At 50.6% G+C, this 23,715-nt stretch overlaps 1 protein-coding gene across 2 annotated transcripts in view; it reads right to left on the bottom strand.

The window, feature by feature from the left end:
* FAM222A (family with sequence similarity 222 member A) overlaps nucleotides 1-23,715 on the bottom strand; it is a 92,687-nt gene that overhangs the window by 37,026 nt on the left and 31,946 nt on the right. For both annotated transcript variants that reach the window (XM_048514814.1, XM_048514815.1), the window contains exon 2: nucleotides 8,682-8,811. In XM_048514814.1, coding sequence (XP_048370771.1) covers nucleotides 8,682-8,763 — 82 coding nt within the window. In that variant the 5' untranslated portion in view covers nucleotides 8,764-8,811. The remainder of the gene's footprint in view (nucleotides 1-8,681; nucleotides 8,812-23,715) is intronic.

Raw genomic sequence — 23,715 nt, 5'->3', positions numbered from 1 at the left:
TTGAGGGTCCCTTCTCGCAGCACAATTAACTTCTTCTTGGAGAACCATTAACTTGGCTCAGCATGTCCAGCTCCCCAGGAAGAACGAGCGGACGTTCCACTGACACCTCCTGGAGGGTGGAGAACCAGGGTCTTCTTGGTCAGAACGGTGCCCCTGCTATAGCGAGTGCCTTCAGGAGGCAGATCCTGCCTAGGAGTTTGGGGTGTACTGGGACCGGGGGAAAGGCGCACAGCAGGAGTCCTGGGCCAGGCAGAGATCAACGCATTTGAACAGTAGCCATCTGCCTTGCATTCAGCATTCATCGTCTGTTCCAAAATCCGCTGCCTCTCTTCCGATTGTGATGATCAAGCCCGGCAGGACCTGAAGCTCCCCGTGATGCAGGAACTGGCATCTATTCAGTAGGAACCTGCTCCACCATAGGTTCAGTTGAGACAGGGCCAAAAGAAACACACCGCAGGACCTTGACGGGGGCTTCTGACGGTACAGCGACTCTCTGGAAGGAGGTTTTATCCGCTCTGCAGGGCCCCTGGCCACTGAGGGAGCCAGCAGCTGAATACAGAGGGAGGGGCAGGGCTCCGGGTCTGCGCTCTCACCGGGAATCCCTGCCTCTTGATGCCACAATTCAGTGGCCCGAAGACCCACTCCAAGCAATGCTCCCCTTCCGAGCGGGTAATAAAGGTGTATCTCACAGGGTGATCTTCCAGGGATACAAAAGGTTTGGTTTCATCTTAAGGGGGGCGAGTCCAGCCCTCTACCACCTGCCTGCCTCTGCTCCCTAGTCAGCCATCTCTGAGACCCACGTTAGGTTAGTGCCTGCCTCCCCATTCTTAAGGTGACCTCACACAAAAACCAATATCCTACTAATAATCCACAGTCTTTCATAGTGCAGCTATATTTTTTTTAAAAAAGAAGGAACATAAAATGAAGCCATTTATCACCCTATATATGAGAGCAATTAAAAAGGGGAGGGGGGAAACAGGCCCAGTGAACTCCCTGCAGGAACAGCACGCGGCATTCTCATTTTAATTTTGCCAGGCATACAAATACTGCTTCTGTCCCGTATTCTAGAAGGGGTAGCAGGGGGGGCAAAGGCCGGAGGGGGATGGAATTGAAAGGGAGGTGTCCACTATACGGTCTCTCAACCAATTCCTTCTGGCCCAGATGACCTCTCTGTCTAACCCAAAATGGACCCAGCACTCCTTCAGGAGAAGCAGTGGCGTAGGAGGTTAAGAGCTCCGTGGTATCTAATCTGGGAGGAACCTGCTTGATCTCCCAGCTCTGCGCCTTCGAGCTGTGGAGGTGGGCTTATCTGGGAATTCCAGATTAGCCTGTGCACTCCCACACATGCCAGCTTGGCACCTTGGGCTAATGTACAGCTACCGAGCCTCTCTCTCAGCCCCACCCCACCTCACAGAGGTGCTTGTTGTGAGGGGGGAAGGGCAAGGAGATTGTAAAAGTCTCTTTGGAGTCTCCTGCAGGAGAGAAAGGGGGGATATAAATCCAAACTACTACTACTACTACTACTACTACTTCTTCTACTTCTTCTTCTTCTTCTTCTTCAATAATCTGGTCACCAGGGAGCAACTGGACCAGGATCCCACCCTTACAAACAGCACAAGAATTATGTTTGTCAGAGAGAACCCGTGCTGGGGAAACCCACTCCTTGGCAAAAACCTGGCCTTTAATTCCTCCTCTCAGCTGGGGCAGGCTCGAGACGAGGAGCAGAAGCTCCCCCCTGATCCACCCCGCTGCTCAACAAAAGCATCCAGCTCTCGTAACACTTAATTGCTGCTAAAGCAGCATTTTTTTGTAATGTGTACTTCCTGGGCTTTTCGATTACTTCATCCCCGTGCTGTTGAGCTTGCAACATGGGAAGAGCTCTGAGTGCAGAGAGAGTGCCCACGTTGCGCCCAGGGCGCCCAGGAAGAAACCACTCAAGTCTGCACCCTGCTGAGCCCAAGGAGAGCGCCCAGCGCCAGGAGCTCCCCAGAGATTACAAGCGGGTTGGGGCCCCCAGAAAGGATGGACAAGGAGAGGAGGCGGGGGGTGCCCCTCCAATTCCATTCTGCACAGTCTCAGCAACGGAATGGGAAATAGGGGAACGTGCCCAGGGCCTCTCCGAAATTGTGGGTTGTGAGGAAGGGCGAGGGTGCCAGGGTGGGGGAGGGAGAGAAGGCATCTTGCGAGGGACCTGCGAGGGCTCCCAGGCAGAAGAGGTGGCAGAAGACTTTTCTGCCCGCAGGGGAGACCTGCTGTGGCACATCACAAAATGACCAGATTTTACCTACTCAGACAGATATTATCAAAACAATGGGATGAAAAAATACTTCAGCAGCTAAAATACTCCTCATGAGCTCAAAGCAGGGGTACAGACTTGAGTGGTTTCTTCCTGGGTGCCCTGAGGAGCAGCAGTGGCATAGGAGGTTAAGAGGTATCTAATCTGGAGGTATCTAATCTGGAGGAACCGGGTTTGATTCCCCGCTCTGCCGCTTGAGCTGTGGAGGCTTATCTGGGGAATTCAGATTAGCCTGTATACTCCCACACACGCAGCTGGGTGACCTTTGGGCCCCAGTCACAGCTTCTTAGGAGCCTCTCTCAGCTACCCACCTCCACCTCGCAGGGTGTTTGTTGTGAGGGAAGGGCAAAGGAGGTTGTGTTAAGCCTTTGAGTCTCCTGCCCAGAGAGGGGGGATAGAAACCAAACTCCTCCCTCCCTCTCCTCCTCTTCTTCTTCCTCTTCTTCGATGTTGCTTCTTCTTTTTGCTCAAGAGGAGCCCCTGCTCAAAAAAACAGGAACCAAATCCAAGGTGCCCAGCCAAACAGGGGTGATCAGCATACTTGATGCTGAGCGCTGTCTGCATATTGTTGACACCCAACTCCAAACCCCCTGATAGTCTCTCCCAGCAGCTTCGTGTAGATCATAGGTGTCAAACTCGCGGACCTCCATATGTTATGGACTGCAGTTCCCATCATCCCCTGCCAGCATGGGAACTGTAGTCCATAACATTTGGAGGGCCGCGAGTTTGACACCTGTGGTGTAGATGTTAAACAGCCCTGGAGACAGGACTGAGCCCCAGAGAACCCCACAAAGACGCTCCCAGGATGCTGACTCCCTGCCTCTCAATGCTATCTTCTGGAGCCGACCCTGGAGAAGGGTCAGCTCCAGAAGAATCACTGAAGCACAGGACCCCCCAGCCCCACCCCCCGGAGTCAGCCCAGCAAGATCCCGTGGCCTGTGGTTTCGGAGCCTACCCGAAGGACACTGCTGCTCCCAAAAGAAGACAGATTTCTTGGCGTGAAATGAAAGCCTCCCACCCAGGGTCAACTAGACCTCGGAAAATTCCATGTACCTTTGGAGAAAACTCTATACATCGTAAACATTGGGTATTGATTTATTCCAAAGCCTTTACCGCTTTCCACTCTAATGCTTCCGAGCGCAAAAAGAAGCAGGCAGCCATCTTTTTAGATAGGGGTAACAATTTATCACGAAGTTAACCATCGAGAGAACGGACCTTCTTCCCGGCCAAGAGGGAGAGCAAAAGCTTCCTGACCCCACTTTACAGCCAGCAGCTGAGCAGAGAACATAACTTACCCTCAGGGCAACCTCAGACGCCTCCCCTTCTCTTTCAGTAGACCAGGTTGCCTTCACAGCCCTGGCTCCCCAGAGCGCTCCGGCCTCCTGCGTCTCTCCCGGTCTTTCTCCACACCTGCTACCTGGGATCCTTCCAACCGCTGACACCAGGGGCTGGACCTAGGACACTGCAGCATGCAAAGCAGATGAACACTGGGCCTCTGCGAAAGGCACAGGTGAGCTCAGGTGTGCTCACTGGCGGTAGGTAAGAGAGGGAGGAATGCCCACGGTCACGGCACTCATTTCTAAACAAACCAGAACCCACACTGCTGGCTAGTTCAAGTCGGGATGGGACATCTGGCCGCCATCAGTGCTCATGCTGCGAGGGCTGCCTGCTCACCTGGATGTACTGGCAGCAAATGCCACGGAGGATCTGCATCCAGGCCGGGGATTTGGACACACCAATGCGACTCTGCATTAGCCTCCAACACCACCACCACCACCCCCCCCCCCGAGGGGGCCTCTCGCTTCCTTCAGCCCCCCTGCTGACTCTTGACTAGGCCATGCCTCCATTCTCCTTCCTTGCCTGTCAAAATAACTCCAGAGCCCTGGAGCTGCTCAGCCCCACTCTGCAGCCCTCCCTGCCTTCTCCTTCTGGGGCTTCTCGCTCAGCCCCCAGTTCCCCCCCCCCCCACACACACCTTTCCTTCATTGTGTGGCCTCCTCGGGGCTCCCCTCCTTCCCGGAGTCTCTCCTCAGCTCTCCTGCTGAGGAGGCTTTTGAGACAACCCAACCAGGTCTGGCCAGGATCCAATAACTAGCAAGGAAAGGGCACTATGTGTAAGTTAAAGGCTTGGAAAACCCCATAAGGGGGCAGGACACCCCTCGACATATGTCCCAACTAGGCCTCAGTGATCCATGGAGGCAAACTTGCTGGTGGTCTCGCCCCTCCATGATGCAACTGGCCTCCACTCGGGCCAGGGCTTTTATTGTCTTGGCCCCTGCCTGGTGGAACGCTCTCCCTCCGGCCAACAGGGCCCTGCGGGACCCTGGACAGTTCCACAGGGCCTTTAAAATGGAGTTGTTCCACCGGGCTTTGGGGGGAGCAGTCGCTGATTGCCATCTACCTATTCCCCCTGCCCCCCCCCCCCCAATAGATTACCAACATTGGCCACCATGTGCTGTGCCGGTCCCCTCGGGGAGGGATCCCCCCCCCCCTCGGACTGCCAATTCACGTTAGGTTTTTCTGTTGTTGAGACTATTTAACTGAGTCAGTTTTAATCATTAGATTGTGATTTTGTTGTTTTTATTCCTTGTACACCACCCAGAGCCCTTCAGGGGTGGGCGGTCTATTGAATTGAACAAACAAATAAACAAATAAACACACACACACACCCCAGCCAGAGTGTGGCTCCCCCAAGGGGGAAAAGCCAATTCTGCAGCAGGAGGATTCAAAGGAGAGAGCCTCCCTTCATTCCTTGCAGCTAAGCTCCCACCCCCCACCCCCCCTGCGGGTTCTATGTGGCCGGCCTGAACAAACAGGGCCCCGTTAACAAGGGGAAGCCTCAGAATTGCCAGCCTGTCTGGCCGTTCCCCGCACAGGCAGGGGAGCAAATATTAGCAGGCTCACCTTTGACGTAAAATTAATACAAAAATTAATCAGCAGCACCGGCAGGATAATAGGATTTTGCCGTCGCAACCGGCCAACCCGCTGCCGCCCTGCGAGCCAGCCTCGCTTAATATCAACGCAAACGATGCCAGAGGACAAGAAAGAAGGCCCATAAAGATAATTACTGAGATACTCAGGAGCAAATTAAGTAATCAGAGGCGCTTCTAAATCGTGTCTAGTTTTAAGAAGCGTTCTCTTTTCCGATTATGTAAGGAAACACTCGGGAGAAGCAGAAAGCAGCCCCCCACCCCTGTGCCCAGCACACTGGCCAAAATCCCACCCACCCCAGCACTATGAATTCATCTGTGCAATACTTAAGTCCCCCTGCAGCTTAGCATAGGTCCGTGGTGGCGAACCTTTGGCACTCCAGATGTTATTGACTACAATTCCCATCAGCCCCTGCCAGTGTGGCCAATTGGCCATGCTGGCAGGGGCTGATGGGAATTGTAGTCCATAACATCTGGAGTGCCAAGGATTCACTTCACGGGCTTATCAGATCCCCTTTGGGGACTGAGGCGATTATAGAAATCGAAACAATAAAAATAAACAACACTGGGGGGAGGGGTTTACATTCAAAGACAGATGCACAGCCCTGAATGTCACCTGGAATTTAATTTGAAATAGCAGGAGGTGGGGAGGGGGGCGCCTCTCCCTCATAACGAAGAGAATCCGACAATCAGCTAAAACTTTGATTAAGAGCCGTGGCGAATGCAGGCAGAGATGGACGGGCCAAATCTCCAGAATTTGCAGGGAGGACGATGACTGCAAGAAACAGAAAGGGGGTGGCACGTCTGAGGGGGTGGGCAGGGCTGGGTAAACCCTGCGGTCAACATAAAACCCCTGCATCTTAAGCCCAGGAGGCCTGCACTCCGAAATGTATGCCACACAGCACCTATTGGAAGAGCCCCTTCATTTGCATAATTTACCCTGACGGAACAGCAGATGAACCACTCCAAAAGGCAGATCATCAGCCCCCCCCCCCAACTGACCCCCACCACGCACAGCCAGAGGGAATGCTGGATGCATTCCAAAAATGTCATATGGAGCAACACCAAGTCCAACACAGCCTGGCCAGAAGGAGAACAGAGTATGCACAGAGAACCCTGAGCATATGCAACTAAGAATGCCTCGGGGATGCCATTCTGGTGCAAAGGCTACATTAAAATGCTTTAAATAAGCAAATGTAAACAAAGCATGCCCCCAGATCCTCCACCAGGAAAACCAGGCAAATTCACATTGTGCAAGTCCATGGGGCATCCTTACCTCTACAAAAAGTCCGCAATCAAGCAGAATTTAGGTCCAGGCAGGGCCTGCTTTTCCAAACAGGGCAAAGCAGCTACTGGGCAAGCCATTCCACCCTCTTTCAGCAGCACACACACATGGCAGAGGAAATCTCCAAAATGGCTGAATTTGTTGCAGCCCAACGACTTGGCAGATGCTCCATTTCAACAAGCTGGGAGTGGCGGGGACCTCGCTGAAAATCTCCGCTGAGACCGAGGAAGGGGAGACTGTGGATTGTCCCCTTGAGGTAAAGGTGGCAAGGGGCAGGGGAACCCCCCCCCTCGGGCCCCTCTGGTTTAAGGCACGACATTCATCAGTCGGCGATCCCTAATGCGCCTGGCCAGCCATTGTGGGAGGTCACAGTCAGCTCGTCTAAAACCCGGCTCATTAAATATACATTTAATCATAGCTCTGGATTGAGAGACAAAGTCCCCCAGAAACAGGTGCTTTGCCGAAGTGACCTTTCCAAACCTATTTTAATGTAACTAGTTTATGGCTTATCAGAAAGGCCAACTCATCAGGATCCGCAGAGCCAAAGCTAAACCGGGAGAAGTAATTACAGGGCTGCAGGGAAGGAGATACACGAGGGCGGAAGGAAATGGGGAGGGAGGAAAGAAGCGGTGCCAGTTACCCACGGTGGGGAAGCCCCGTGGACAATGCTGAACAGCCCTCTCCTCGCCGGGGCCCCCCCCCTCTCTCTCTGCCATGCCAACACAGCCTAAAATCTGCTTGGCGCTGCTGCTCCTTCTACTCACCAGCTCTCCCCTCCTGCTAACTGTGCCACCCCCACCCCCCTGCCTGCTTCCCATCTGCTTTTCCTGTTCTTTTTAATTATCAGCTAAATAAATGTCTTTTTCAATAAGGCAAGAGAGCATCAAAAGGGAGGGAGCGGAGCCAGCCGTTCGCTCTTCCTGCCTGGACAGCGGACACCACCGGGCTCTCCCCTTCCCATCTTCTGGTTTCAACCTCTTGCACAAGTCGCTGTGGCCTCATACGTTTCTCCTCACCTGCACAATGACAACAACATCGCGCCGTCCCCCTGCGTTAACCCTCCTTCGCACACTCATGTGTCTGCACTTCCAGGAGGAGCGCAGCCACAGCTGGAATAAATTATGCCAACCTCTGAGGCACCCCGTTCCCTTGAGCGGCTGGAATTACTTCCCCTTTAGAAAGCTCAGCAAAGAGAACCTGGAGGAATCCCGCACTGATCGCGCCCAACACTTCCTGTCTGTTAAAGGGAAAGAATGGCAGAACAGGTGTGCCAGTGGACAACACCTGAAGGACACGCTGTAGAATAGCCCCAGTGGGAGCACCCAACACCACCCGTGTCTTTTGTTCATATGAATGCGGTTAAGGCAGGAGTGTCACAAGGATGGGGCCCGTCAGGGCAACAGGGTGGCTGGGAGCGTCCTGGCTGCCACCCTGTTGCCTGAAGGCTGTTTTAATTACCTTTAATGTAGTGCAGGCCGAAGGGCCACAAATAGACTGTGGGTGGGGACAAGGCCCTCCTTGGCAACTCCCCCCCCCCCTCCTCTTCTCCTGGCCTTGCTGTCTTCTGTCTCCATTTGCCCCTCCCCCGGCCCTTCTAGTTAACTCCCCCTCCCCCAGACTCTGCTGCCCCAGGAAGGGCTGTGGAGGCCACACTAAGCCAGAGAGTTGGGGCGGTGAGCCGCACTCTTAGTGCTTGCCAAGTGGTGCCATTTTAGGTAGCTCCTCACTCCAGAGGTGGGATCCAGCAGGTTCTCACAGGTTCGAGTAGGTTACTAATTATTTGTGTGTCGAGAGGGGTTACTAATGGGTGATTTTGCCACCCGGATTTTGCCTTAGTTAAACCCTCCTCCTCAGCAGTAGCTGAGAACTTGAAGCAGTTCAGCAGGAGGTGCAGACCGCGCAGTGGCAGCCTGCTTCTGCATCTGCTTCGGGCCAAGGACTGGGCGCAGCGGCTTCGTCCTTGCCACAGCCCTGCCAGGAATGCTCCTGCACTTACGGAATGCTTGCCCAATCCCCGTCATGCCCCCACCCAGCCCCATTGGCGCTTAGCCACAGCTTGAATCCCACCACATGGGGAACCTGTTACTAAAATTTTTGGATCCCACCACTGGCTCCGCCCCTGGGGTATGGGCACCAGTCAGCTCACGAACAGGCCAGTCAAGGGACTTACACTTGCGCGGCTCCAGGGTCTTGTTGGGACATGCCAGGTGCTGGCTGGGGGGATTCTGCGTCCTCTGCAAGCAGGCCAACATGGCTGGAGGGGTTGGGGGAGGGGTCAGGCGCCGTCACTCCAGAATGCACTGCAAGGAAACCAAACAAACAAAGAAAGACGTCAGTCAACAGAACAGGAGAAAACTGAGCGTGATGCAGCTATTGGCCAGTGATGAAGGGAATAGAAGTCACGAAGGGTGGAGGTCTTAATGCCTCTGTTTCAACTGCAGACCAACAGAGCCTCCCCCTGGAAACTCTCTGAGTCAAATAGATGTCTGGGTAGCAGCAGGAGGTTCAGAGCTTCTGTGCCCTCCCCAGGACTAACAGAACAAAATTAACCATGCAAAACAAAATACATTATGCATCATCATCCAAAGTGAACTCCGCCCCGGAACAAAGTATTCTTGAATTTTTTACCAGTTTTATTGCAGAGTTCTGGCTGAAGATAGGACGAAATCCACGCATAGCATGAAACTATGGTATGCAATTCGGGGGTGATAAGGAATGGGCCACCTTGGTCCCCCCTTCCAGCCAGTCTCTTCAAGCTCCTGAAATTTTGTAGTATCTTCAGCAAATGAATTTCCCCCGTTCCTCCATTCCCCACCCCTCCTCCAATTCTCAGCTGCTCTCAGTACTCCATGCTTCTTGAATCAGTCTTCACTCAACACCCCAGAGGAACACAAACTGAAATCCATGGGATGAAAGTCGAGGTGCAGGTTAATGTTGAGGGGAGAGCAGAGGTGGGATCCAGCAGGTTCTCCCCAGTTCCCGAGAGTGGGTTACTAATTATTTGTGTGTGCCGAGAGGGGGTTACTAATTGGGTCCGCTTTTCCGTTAGAAATTCCATTAGGTCCAAAAAATCATAAAGTCCTGTTGTTTCCTATGTGGCTGGTTAGCTGGCGTAGAAAGCGATAATTCTCCCTGTCGGGCTGTTTTAAAAACATGTTTTAGAAATATGGTAAAGTTCCTTGTTTAAGGAAAGTCTCCTTCTTTTGAGTTCTAGAAACAAAATTAAGTATTTGAAAGTCTTGAGTATTTGACAGGCAGTCAATTAGAAGAGAAGTAGTTGTTTCTGTTGGCAGTAGACGATAGGACTTGCTGTAATAAGTTTAAATTATGGACAGAAAGATACCAGCTGGAAATTAGGAACTTTTTTTTTACAGTAAGAGTTTTTTACAGTAACAGAGACATTATTAATGCCCCGCCCCCGGAATGCCCGTCCCCGTCCCCGTTGTGCCCTGCCCAGGCCCATTGGCGCTACGCCACTGTTTGAAGCCCACCACCATGGCAACCTGTTACTAAAATTTTTGGGATCCTCCACCACTGGGAGCTGGGGACAGGATTTGGCTCCTTCCAAGCTCACTACACAGAATTATTTTACAGGAGAAGCAAAATTATGCTCCGTTCCCCCTCGAAGTCTCTCTCCAGCCTGGAAAGACTTCCAGAACAGTCCAGGCGTTCTGTCCAGCTGTCATATCAAGGATCCAAAGGAAGTCTAAGGCTCAAAGTGGCCACACAACAGTCTGCATCTTTTGGGCAAAGGTTTGTGCTCCATTGTGTGTCTGTGTGGGATTTTACTGACAGGGGGAAAGCCAGCATTCCTGGGAAGTTAAATGAACGAGGAAGATTGATTGACTTGTTTAAAACATTTATTAGCAGCCTATCTATCTTTCAGGGACTCAAGGAGACTTACAATATAAACAACAATAAAACATAATGAAATTCATAAAACCCCTAATTTAAAATCAATAATTTAAAACTGCCAGAAGGGAGAACAACTAGAATTAATCAAGTGCCATGTGAATAAAATTGCCTTCGGCCTTCCTAAAGATTGGATGTGAGCGGGGCAGCTTGCTCTACAACTGGGGGCTACCACTGAAAAGGCCTTCTCTTGTGTATCCACCAGATGAACTTCTCCGACCAAGAGGACAATCAAGAGAACAATCCCTGTGACCTTAGTACCCTGGAAGGAACACATAGGGAAGATAATCCTTCAGATATTCTGATCCCAAGTCATGTAAGGTTTTAGGAGTCAAAACCAACACCCTGAACTGCACTCAGAAGCAAACTGACAGTACTAGGGCCATATTCTCCCAATAGATGGCTCTACCCAATACTGCAGCATTCTACACTAGCTGCAACCTCCAAACACTCTTCAAGGGTAGCCCCAGAGTATACTGCAGTAGTCAAGTTTAATGTAACAAAGGCATGGATCTCTATGATTAGACTGGATGGATGCAGGAATAGGCACAGCTAACACACAGGTCAAAGGTGGGCAAAAGCACTCCAGACCATCACAGTCATCCGATGTTCTAAGGCCAACCTATGGCACTCCAGATGTTCATGGACTGCAATTCCCATCAGCCCCTGCCAATTGGCCATTAGGAATTACAGTCCACGAACATCTGGCCACCACTGTTCTAGGGTGACCGCTGGACCCAGCAGCACACCCAAGCTGCAATCCTGGCCTCTCAAGGGGAATCACAGAATCATAAAGTTGGAAGAGACCCCAAAGGCCATCCAGACCAACCCCCTGCAATGCAGGAACACACAGTCAAAGCACTCCTGAGTCTAACCCAGGGGTAGGGAACCTTTAACATTCAAAGAGCCATTTGGACCCGTTTTCCATGGGAAAAGAAAACACTTGGAGCCGCAAATAATTTTTGACATTTAAAATAAAGATAACACTCTATATATTGCCTTTTAACCTTTTACTCTGCTCATTCTGAGAAACGCATAGATGCGCTCTTTGCCCTGGGTTGCCTGCAGGGCGGGTAGGCGATGGGGCTACGTTCGGCCTTCGCCCAACGTCGCTTAAGCCTGCGCCCGCCATAGCCAGCAGTGCAAGGGCAGAAGAGCCGCATGCGGCTCTCGAGCCTCAGGTTCCCTACCCCTGGTCTAACCCCATCCAAGAAAGGTGAAATATTGGTTGCAGATTATGCTGGCTTTGAAAAAAAAATTAAGATGTACATACAGAAAGGCATTCTGCGTATGGTGGGAGACCCGCTCACCTTTTCCCTTTTGCTGCCCACCACTGCAGGGCGAGGGGATTTCCCATCAAACAATTTAGGTCACAAACAAGAAATCGCCAATTTAAAACCCAACTGTCTAATTCATCTGTTTTCTATTATGACACACAAAGAAATACTAAGGGGTTATCGCTGCAATTAAACAGAACCTCTATACCACAGGTGTCAAACTCGCAGCCCTTCAGATGTTGTGGACTACAGCTCCCATCATCCCCTGCCAGCATTATGCTGGCAGGGGATGATGGGAACTGTAGTCCATAACATCTGGAGGACCGCAAGTTTGACACCTGTGCTCTATACTATTCTGGAGAACAACCTTTGGCCCTGCAACTTCTGAACTGCAAAAAGCACATTTACTTAAAAAGACACGGGGACATTAAGGAGTTTTGTCTGGTCCTTTCTGGGCCAAAAGCAAGATCACTTATGCAAAAGCCCAGAAATATGCAGAAGCAGGGGACTGTGGGTGACACAAAAAGTAAACGTCCATAAGAAGAGTTTAAATAGTGACAATTTGCATAATCAGCACAGCCAACAAAATGTCATACGGATAATGCTTGACCTCAAATGTCATTTTTTCGTCCTCAGCTTGTTCTTTTATGTAGAAAAACAGACCCGTTCAATGTGCGTGTGTGCGTGCGTGTGTTTTGGGAGGGAGGGGGGTTGATTCAATTTTGAGAGAGTACGGATTTTAATATGCATGTTTGAAGTGCATTCAGCTATCAATTTAAAAGAGGTTATTTTGAGGGCATTTAATATAATGGACTCCTTTTTTAAAAAAGATCAGATTTAAATTCGCTTTTGCTTGTATTTCTTCACTGATCTTACTCAAAGTGACAAAGACTCTGTCTGAGCACCACCTCAAGGATTCAGGGCTTGGGGCTGACTTGCATGTTCAAAATAATCCTTCCCGGAGGCTGGAACACATTTGATTGTGATGGAGGTGCACACACACATTCGTGCGCACACGCGCACACGCGCACACACACACACACACACACACCCGTCTGAAACACATGTTGACTCTGCATTAAGAAAAGCAGCACATCACAGAAAGGATAAAGGCTGGACCCTTCCCTCCTGAGATGCTAGTTTTTTATACACAGCAGAGACAGGCAATTTTTGTCTGGGCCTGAATCATAAAATCCAAGCAATGCCTTCCATCAAAATCAACTAGGGGGCCACTGTTTTCTGGCCCTATTTACTGCCCCCCCCCCCCCGCCCCCCAATCTAATTAGGTAGGTGGAGAAGCAAAGCTGTGATCTGTGACCATGCAGATTGGCTCAGAGTCCCCTGCACGTTGGATCCTCATGGCTACGATGTCAGCAATACCTGGACTCTCTCTTGCCTATCCACACGGCATATGTCAGACCAGACCTGTGCAGAGGTTGTTTTTTGAAACGGCAAATCACCAAAACTGCTGCAAAGAGAAAAGCCAGGGAAAAAAGGGGGGTCTCCCCTCCACATTAATCCAACCCCATCCAAGAGGACAATCCTAATCAGGCCTACGAAAATCCTACTGAGATCTATTCACTGGGGCTTATTCTCAGGAAACCGTTTGAAGTATTGCCCTGCCACTGACTTTCCAACTGACTATAGTCACCTTAGCCTTTTTTCAGACAATAAACAGAGGCGATTTCCAGTGCAAACATTGTGAGTTGGGGGATTAGAGACCTCATCAGAGCAGCAGATGCAAGATGGCAGCCGTCCCCCCCCAACGCATCCTCCAAAAGTGATCAACAACCACCCATCTAATAAATAATTCTGGACATGCCAATACAATGTGCCAAATGTCCCCAGATGCAATTTCACAGGTGAAAGAAAAGTGCAACCTCAAATGCAGGAAAAGAAAAGAAAACCCCAAGAAGCAGAAGTTCAGCTTCTTGAGATTCCACACTCAACACTTGGGTAGATTTATCTATTAGGACAGCAAGATTCAAACCCAGTCGCATTTTAGACAATAACAAGGTTTTGGGAGTCTGAGGTCTCCAGAGTCAAAGTTCCCTTCAAAATCTTGTTGGCCTGTGATGCTGCTGGATTTAAATCCAGCTGTTTTACTGCAGACCGATGTAGCCACTCCCTACAATTATCATCCAACAGAGTAAAAAAATAAATAGGTCAATGTCAGCAATCTGCAAAGCAGAGAGAGAGAAAAACTGGGATGAACACAATAGCTACTTAAGAGAGATCAAAAACTGCAATAAAAATTGCACCCAAAGGGCATCTGGAGAAAAAGACAACATGGCTTGTGATTCTGGGTTAAGGCTAAATGCCTTTCCACCAAGGTAGGGCACCGAAACGCTTGGCACAAAAGGGGAGGCATCATGGGCACAGCAGAAACCTGACGAAAGACTCCGTGGGCCTGGTTGCTCACAAGCTTGGAAGCTATAGAAGGAGAAGAGGGCACGAGAGGCGGCCACCCTCCTCTGCAGATTAAAGGTAAGGTGCAGCTCAATAAAAGGGAAATATTAAAGAAAAAGAAATAAATATCCTGCCCACAAAACAGCTCACTAGAAGGAGCGTGCTCTGGACCTCCTGATCTCAACTCAAGATGAAGGAAGAGGCATCCCAGCAGACCACTTAAAATATCTTCACAGTGACTGGGGGAAAAGAGACGTGCGTGCCAGGACGCTACAGAGAGGTTCTACTGGGCTCAATGAAAAATGGTGCCTTTGAAAGAGTGGCTCACAGAACCAGCAAGGGGGCAGCTCTGGGGGGCTACTCAGGGATTCCCGGGCCAAAACTGCAGCCAGCTGATTCTCTGGCCCTCCTGCATGCCAGGAGTGGCAACCCGGCTCGCCGGCCAGACCCGCCAGGGAGCAATAATCCCCCGTGCTCGGGCTCCAGCTGCAACAGGATTTCTCCAGCTGTCCCCAGGGAATGTTCTCCTATCACGGCGAATAAAATTGGAATGGGCTCTCCGTCCTCGTCTCTGGCTGGAGCAAACTGGTTAATGGTTGTGTCAGTGCGATTTAGCCACGTGTCCATCCCGCAGACGGACCACGGTAGAGACAAGCGGCTTCCGCCTCTTGGCCGACTGATCAGGGGGGGGAACTGCTCAGGGCCTTCTGCCCCTTGGGGGGGGGGTCTCCTCTCTCCCGTCCAGCTCAGGTGGGCTGTTCTCTACCTCACGCCTTCTCAGAGGAGGGAGCAGCAGTGCAGGAGTTCCAGGGCCTTGGCAAAGGACCGGCCAGCCAGGGAGCCAAGGGCCCTTCCCAAAGAACAACTCCCTGCGGTGATCACGGATGGTTCAAAACAACAACAGAAGACCCCTGCATAGAACAAAATGAAAATCAAGGCACTGAGGAACAGCAGGCTGACTGTTAGCAGACATCACACAGCGCAGCGTGTCTCCTCGACTACACCAGATTCCAGCCCAGGACCAACAAGATGCTCAGGGTGCAAGCTTTTGGGAGTCAAAGCTCTCCTTGTCAGATGCCCAGGCCGAGGGCAGACTCAGGTCTCAAAGGGGTTGCAATCTTTTCCACCTCCTATCTCTTTTCTAGAAAACCAATCAGGTCTTTGTACTGTTCCCTCTGGCACACAAGAACACCGGAAGGCTCCTCACAGCAGGCAGAGATGCCACCCTGAGCAGACCAGACCTGTGGGATCTTGCCCAATGCGGCATCTCCTTACAATGGTTTTCATCAGCAGGGAGGTTCTGTTTCCAGATGGGTTCCCATCCAGTGGACGGAGCTCATCACCCAGTTGCCACGCTGAGACTGCTGGCCAGAGGACTCCGTCAGCGGCTGAGTCTGGAGGCTGCTCCCATGGGGCCCCTGTGGGGTGAGAAGTCCCTCGGTTGCCCCTTTCAAAGGAGCCCGAAGACCCAAAGGATAATCCTCCCTCCCCAACTCAAGGTCTGAGCAACACACGAAGCACTTCCAAGAGAAAACACACCAAGGGAGAAGTTACTTAATCCCGAACAGGTGCCTGAAGTTGCCAAATTGGTCCACTTTCCTCTCGCTAATGAAGCATTCAGGAATAAAAGCTCTTTTTCACTATTTTCTTCAGATGCTAATTTCACAACAAGACTTCGTTACCATGTAATTATTCCAATCTCGTCTTTCCCCAGAGATCCCCGTCCGTCCCAGCCTCCCTCTCTAAAATGAAAGACAATCACACAACCACCTTTCATCACCGACTATTTTACTTTCAGCAGAGGTACCTTGAAAGAGGTGATTTCCCCTGAAAGGGACTTTTATTCTGTTTCAAAACCAATTTTCTCCTATTACTGTCTTTAAGAAAAAAGGAGAGAGAGAGAGGGAGAAGGCACACTCGTTGCGTAGCCCCTTTCTTAATGCAGCTCAGAGTACAAAAAAAGCAGTTATATCCATTTTCCGGCTTTGATTTCTGGTAATTTTAAAATATGTGATCACAATCAGTCAAATTATACAGTGGGGGGTGGGGGAGAACCCAGAATGGAGCTTATTTAGGAACTGAATACCTTTGACTGATCAGCCAGCCTGCTGCACTGCTCCCCTGTATGATGATGCCACAATCACAACCGGGGCCTGGTCGCACAGACACAACCGTGCTGGGAGGAACCACACCGCACCACACACACCAGCCGCAGCACCAAGAGGCACAGGGTGGAGGTATCCAGGAACCATCACATCCAAGCCTCTGCGGTCAGAGGCAGTCAACCGCTGAATCTCAGTGCTGCGAGGCGGTATCAGGCTTGGGCGCTATGCCAGTGGTGGCGAACCTATGGCACGGGTGCCAGAGGTGGCACTCAGAGCCCTCCCTGTGGGCACCCGCAAACAGAGTGCCCCCACCCACCCACATCTAGGCTGGCCTGGGCTGCTGGGCTTGATTATTAGCATTAAACCTAAGACCTAGTTTTGGGGAAGCAGTGTAGGTAACCCTGTTACGCGCTGCTAAACCCCACTGATTTTCATGCCAAGAACTAAAGCGTGATCCTTTACCTGGGAGTAAGCTCGGTTGTTGGCAATGGGGCTTGCTTCTGAGTGAACCCTCCTAGAGTTGTTGAGTCACCCATTGGAAGAGTTGCATGGTTGCTTCAAAGCAAAGCCACCGACTACCGCCAACCTTACTCCCGAGTAACGCACACCTTGGAGCCAACCGTTTTTCTAAACTAAGACCTCAGTATTCAGGTTAAATTGCCATGTTGGCACTTTGTGATAAATAAGTGGGTTTTGGGTTGCAATTTTGGCACTTGGTCTTGAAAAGGTTCGCCATCACTGTGCTATGCCCTGTTGTTGGTCCTCCCCGCCCTCCGCCAGGAGAACTGGGCAGCCCCTGTGGGAGACGGGATGCTGCACTAGATGGACCCTCCCTGGTCTGATTCAGTAAAGCTCTTTCCATGTCCTTCTGATGTTCTTCAGGGGGTTCTGGAGCAAACCTCTTGCTGCACCTCTGAGCGCTGAACTTCTGCACCACTGCGCCACTTATTGCGTGTGTGTAGATAAGATACCGCTTTCTAAAAGCAACAGGGTTGGGTGCCTTCCATGTTATGAGGGCTTGCAAATCCGGTCACAGGACACAGCCGTATGTACACACACGCACACAGTCCAGCTGGATTTCAAGGCGCCCCTCCCGCAGACTGGACGGCCAACGTCCACAGCAATTGGTTACATTTCCACTTTGAAATCCCCTCCCCGATCCCAGTTCCACCAGGATTTCCTGTTGCAAGTACTGCTGGAACACCTCCAAATCTCCAGTCCTCCGTCCCAGTCCCAGCTGCTGTCGTCTTCGCCAACATTTGGGGTCCGGCCAGCAGGTGCCCACCCTCTGGGTCTCCAGCAAAAGGCTTCTGCTGCCCCTGCTCCACAGTGGTTCCTTTGCTAGGCGTTGAATTTAATCCCCCGGGCAAGCCTGTCCCACCCCTCCAAAGCTTGCTGTAGAAAGACTGCTCAGGCATTTTCAACAGCAGGAAGTCCATTAAAGCTGGGAGGGGGCACAGTGGGGGGGAAACAGTTTGCTAAGAAGGAGGAGCATCTCTAAGTCTCTGGAACCTGAAGGCACTTAGCAGAGCCACAACTTACATCTCCCCTCCGCCCCCCGCCCCCCCCCCCGCCCCCGCCACCTCAGACACAGTGCAGCATATTGTTGCAGATCTCCAGCCTGGGGAAATGACGATTAATGGCTTCCAGGAATGTGATAATGTACATTCTAACACAGTGGTGGCGAACCTATGGCACGGGTGCCAGAGGTGGCACTCAGAGCCCTCTCTGTGGGCACACGCAAACAGAGTGCCCCCCCCCCCCCCACATCTAGGCTGGCCTGGGCTGCTGGGCTCGATTATTAGCATTAAACCTAAGACCTAGTTTTGGGGAAGCAGTGTAGGTAATCCTGTTAAGCGCTGTTAAACCCCACTGATTTTCATGCCAAGAACTAAAGCATGATCCTTTACCTGGAAGTAAGCTCTGTTGCTGGTAATGGGGCTTGCTTCTGAGTAAACCCTCCTAGGGTTGTAATTCACCCATTGGAAGAGTTGCATGGTTGCTTCAAGGGAAAGCCACTGACTACAACCAAGCTTACTCTCGAGTAACGCACGCCTCGGAGCCAACCGTTTTTTCTAAACTAAAACCTCAGTATTCAGGTTAAATTGCCGTGCTGGCACTTGGCAATAAATAAGTGGGTTTGAGGTTGCAATTTGGACACTTGGTCTCGAAAAGGTTCGCCATCACTGTTCTAACACAACACTGGCTGTATCATATCTTTGGCTGTATCATATCTTTGCCAGTTTATGTCACACAGGGAGAACACCCCTTGCTGGCTGGCTGGTGCCTGCAGCTATTAGCTGACCTGCTGTGATGTCATGGAATATCCCTACCCATAAGCACGTGGGCAAGCTTGTCCACAGCTCCAGAGTTTCCTGGAGGATACCTTGACCCTGAACCTCTTCTAGTTCAGCTTCCTCCCTGGCCATGGGGCACAAACTGTGCTGGTCGCTCTCACAGTTACTCTGTGGGGAACTGGATCGGGGTGGGTCAGCAACACTCTTATTGCTCGCTTTGATGGTGGCATTCGACATGGTTGGTCGTGCTTTTCTGACCCACCACTTCCTGTTTCTGAATTGCATGGGACATTCTTGCAGTGGCTTGTCTTTCTACAGCAGGGGCGTCCAACTCTGGCGCCCCAGATGTTCACAGACTACGATTCCCATCAGTCCCTGCCAGCATGGCCAATTGGGAATCGTAGTCCATGAACATCTGGAGCGCCAGAGTTGGACACCCCTGCGGTTCTACAGGATCATAGACAGAGGGTAATACTAGGGGAGAGAGAATATCATCACAACACCCTGTGGTGTATGGAGGCCCCCAGGGGGCAATCCTCTCCCCAATGTCATTTAACATCTGCATGAGATTCTTGACAAGTTGGTATGGAGTTCCTGGTTGGACTGTCATCAGCCCACAGAGGACTCCCAGCTGTCTCTGTTGATGGAGGGCCAGCTGGATGCTGTCCTAGATATACTGACCAGGTGTTTGGCAGGCTATAGCGGGATGGCTGAAGCAGAGCCGGTGGAATTTAATCCATCAAAGGGACTCCGAACTGGAGCATCAGCTGCTGAAATTGGATGGGATGGAATTAACATTTGTACCCTAGGAGCCTGGGGGCGACTCCGGAGGCCTCCCTTTCTGCAGAGACCCAGGTCACCAATACAGCCAGAACAGCATCTTTGCCATCTTCGCCAGGCCAAGCAGTTGAGAGCCTCTCGGTCTCACCCTGATCTCCTCATGTTTATCCACACGATGGTCACCTCCAGGGTAGACTAATGTAACTCTCTCTATGCCGGGTTGCCCTTGAGACCACACTGGGAACGCCAACTAATCCGGAATGCAGCAATGAGAGTTCTGACAAGTATGCCATAAAAATCTGACACATGGCCTGTACTCCACCAGCTAAGCTGGCTCCCAGATGAATATGGGCTCAGATTCAAGGTTTTGGTACTGGCCTTTAAAGCCCTACATGGTCGGGATAGTCATACATTTGTGAGACCACTGCTCCCACTATAACCCCCACTGCAACCCTTGAAGAGCATTACATTCTATTGCACAGGTGCCCAACTCTGGCACGTCATATGTTCATGGACTACAATTCCCATCAGCCCCTGCTGCCAGCAGGGGCTGATGGGAATTGTGGTCCATGAACATCTGATGCACCAGAGTTGGACACCTCTGCTCTATTGGGAACCACTTGCTGGAGGTCCCTGGCCCTAGAAGCGTCCGGCTGTCCTCGACCAGGGCCAGAACTTCTTTGGCTCTGGCTCTGGCCCTGGACTGGTGGAATGCTCCATCTGCAGAGACACAACCCTGTGGGATCTAGTTCAAGTCCACCAGGCCTACGGTTGAGGCAGCGGCAGTCACATCGTAGCCAGCTTCTCTATCCATATCGTTACATTATTTTTGTGTATTTCCAAGTGATTATTCATGTTGATTAGATATTTGTTAGCTTTGGTTGATGTGTTATTAGCCTTAGTAGTCATGCGGTGATGAATATGGTCTGTTTGGGCACCAGGAACATCCTTTGAAGTTTTAATGAATGTAAATTGGATTGTTGTTCATATTTTAGGCTGTCAGCCACTCTACTCCGATGCTGGTCAGGAGGGGATGGGATAGAAGCTCAACAAACAAACAGACAAACAAGCAAGCAAACAAGCACATAAATGAGTGGAAATGGTACATGTTATGCAAAAGAAGTGAAAGGCGAATTTTAGGTGACAAAAGACTCTTCTTGCACAGGGGTGAGAAGTGCGGGTGGGCTGCTGACAGACAGATCCCAGGCCTCTGGGTAGGTAGGTAGATAAGGAAGATCATAGAATCACAGGGTTGGAAGAGACCCCAAGGGCCATCAAGTCCAACCCCCTGCCATGCAGAAACACACAATCAAAGCACTCCTGACAGGTGGCCATCCAGCCTCTCTTTAAAACTCTCCAACGAAGGAGACTCCACCACACTGTCCAACAGCCCTGCCGGTCAGGAATGGATGGCACTACATGGCCCACTTTTTATGGGATCCAGCTGATATTTGCTGACTCCGTCCAGACCCAAGGGGTTATTCTGGATCCAGCATTACTGCTGGAAAAAGCAAGTTAAGACAGCTGCAAAACATGCATGCTAAAAAAAACCCTGCTCATTCTGCAGTCTATTTAATGGTTACTGGATTATCGGGTCCAGCTCAAGGTACTGGTAATAACCTACAAAGACCTTCCTGGCCTTAGGCCTGAATGCTTGCGGGACTGCCTCCCCGCCACGACAGCTCTGCTCATCTAAGCAAATTGTTCTGAAGACGCCACCCTGATAAACGGTAGGACTGGCAGTTGCCCGCACACACGCTGCCTCTGTGGTGGGTCCCATCTGGCAGAATGGCTAGCCTGAGGTCAAGAAGGCCCCCACCCTGCTGCCATTCTGCATGACATGCACCACAGAAACATTCAGGAGGGCCATCTTTATCAGGAAGCAGGCGCACAGTCTACCTATTGTATGTATCTTTTTGGTTTTACTCACCATCTTCTGTCTTTGTGATCCACCTCCCCCATCCCCAGTTCATAGAATCGTAGAGTTGGAAGAGACCCCCAAGGGCCATCAAGTCCAACCCCCAGCCATGCAGGAACACACCATCAAAGCACCCTTGGCAGATGGCCCTCCAGCCTCTGTTTAAAAACCTCCAAAGAAGGAGACTCCGCCATTCTCTGAGGCAGTGCATTCCACTGTCCAACAGCCCTGACTGTCAGGAACTTCTTCCTAATGTTTAGGTCAGTGGTGGCAAACCTTTTCGAGACCGAGTGCTCAAACTGCAACCCAAAACCCACTTATTTATCGCAAAGTGCCAACATGGCAATTTAACCTGAATGATGAGGTTTTAGTATAGAAAAAACGGTTGGCTCCAAAGTGCGAGTTACTCGAGAGTAAGCTTGGTGGTAGTCGATGACTTTGCTTTGAAGCAACCGTGCAATGCTTCTAACGGGTGAATCACGACCCTAGGAGGGTTTACTCAGAAGCAAACCCCATTGCCAGCAACCGAGTTTACTCCCAGGTAAACTCTTTTGTTTACATCACACTTTTGTTCTTCCCATGAAAATCAGTAGGGTTTAACAGCACTTAACAGGGTTACCTACACTGCTTCCCCAAAACTAGGTCTTAGGTTTAATGCTAATAATCTCCCTGAAATAATTACACTATTATCACATGACGAACTCTGTGCACACGTGCCCACAGAGTGGGCTCTGAGTGCCACCTCTGGCACCCGTGCCATAGGTTCGCCACCACTGGTTTAGGTGGAATCTCTTTTCCTGCACTCTGAATCCATTATACTCCTGGTCCTAGTCTCTGGAGCAGCAGAAAACAAGCTTGCTCCCTCTTTGACATGACATCCCTCCAAATATTGAAACATGGCTATCATGTCACCCCTTAACTTCCTCTTCTCCAGACTAAACGTACCCAGTCTCTCCTCAGAGGGCACGGACTCCAGAACTTTCACATTTTGGTTGCCCACCTCTGGATCCATTCCAGCTGGTCAATATCCTTCCTGAATTGTGGTGTCCAGAACTGGACACAGTATTCCAGGTGAGGTCTGATCAACACAGAATAGAGAGTGTAATGTATGATTTTTTTGTTTTCATCTTCTGTATTCTAATTTTGATTTTTGTTGTTTTCTGCATTCTGATATTTCATACAAATTTAAAAAAATAAAAATACATTTAAAATAAAAAACACACAGAATAGAGTGGTACAATTACTTCCCTTGAGCTAGACTCCTATTGATGCAGCCCAGAATGGCTTTCTTAGTTGCCACATCACATGACGGTTAACTCATATTCAGCTGATGGTCAGTAGTTTTGCAAGGAGGGAGGGGGAGCCCTCCCCCACCTCACATGATCTGTAGAAGCAAAGGAGGCTGGCAGCTTTGCGGCCCCAAAAGACACCTTCCTGCCCAGCTGCATTTGGAAGCTGCTTCTCAGGAAGCGGGGAGAGAAAAGCCCGTGAATCAGCTGATGGGAATTGGTGGTTGAGCTGTTCAAATGCTTAACATTAGCTTAGTTAGTGCCATCTGCATTTGAACTAATTCCCAATCACCTAGGATTTATTTCCAAGCTGGCTCTAGCCAGGGAAGGAAAAATGTTCAGGTCTCTCTCCTTGCCGGCACCTGCAAAGGAATCATGGTTAAAGGCTGACTCACACAAGACATCACGGCTCTGGCCATGCCCATTGGTCCTCAGCACCAGTCCTTCAGAGCCTCTGCACACAGAGGTTCCATTTAATCATTAGGGATTATAGTCCAAACTCTCCGTGAATTTGGGTGTTGTGGGTTTTCCAGGCTGTGTGGCCCTGGTCTGGCAGTTTTTGCTCCAGCCACAGATGTGGGCCAAACAACAGGAGCAAAACCCACCAGACCACGGCCACACACCCAGTGGATTCCAGCCATGAATTCCTCCACGAATTTACCTAGCCACTTCTGTTAGTTCACATCTTTCTCACCAGATTCCCAAGTGCTCTCCCTGCTCCTTTGCCTTTTGAAAACCTACTGCAAACCAGATCCATAGGGCGACTCCCTGCAAGTCCTCATATTTAAATTATAGTTCAAAAATATATCTTTATGTCCCTCGGTCTCCATTAAAAACCTCCCAAGAGGGCTCATGAAATTGCTACGCGGCACATCCATAAAACAATATATTTTTAAAAGCAGCCTTAAGACTTCAGGGAACAGCTTACGATAAACCAACAGCATTGTTCAGACCCTGGAATAAAGCAGCAAAATCTAACACCAGACAAGAGCTATTAACATCCAGCAACTGTTTGACACACGGAATAAAACTGGCACACGGAATAAAATCTTCCTCAATGATGCTTCTTTACAGGAAAGCGGTTCTCGAGGCAGGCAATAAGCTTTGGCAGGGAGAGACGGTGTTTCACGGTCTTTGTTGCAGTCTTCTGAGAGTCAAGTGACCCTCTCACAACCCTGGCGCTGCCCTCTGCAAGCCTGCAAAGCAAGCATGCACCC

Source organism: Sphaerodactylus townsendi, linkage group LG13, assembly GCF_021028975.2.
Source record: "Sphaerodactylus townsendi isolate TG3544 linkage group LG13, MPM_Stown_v2.3, whole genome shotgun sequence".
NCBI classification, from domain to species: Eukaryota; Metazoa; Chordata; class Lepidosauria; order Squamata; family Sphaerodactylidae; genus Sphaerodactylus; species Sphaerodactylus townsendi.
The sequence above is the reverse complement of the archived record's forward strand: the minus strand, read 5'-3'. Positions and strand labels throughout refer to the sequence as shown.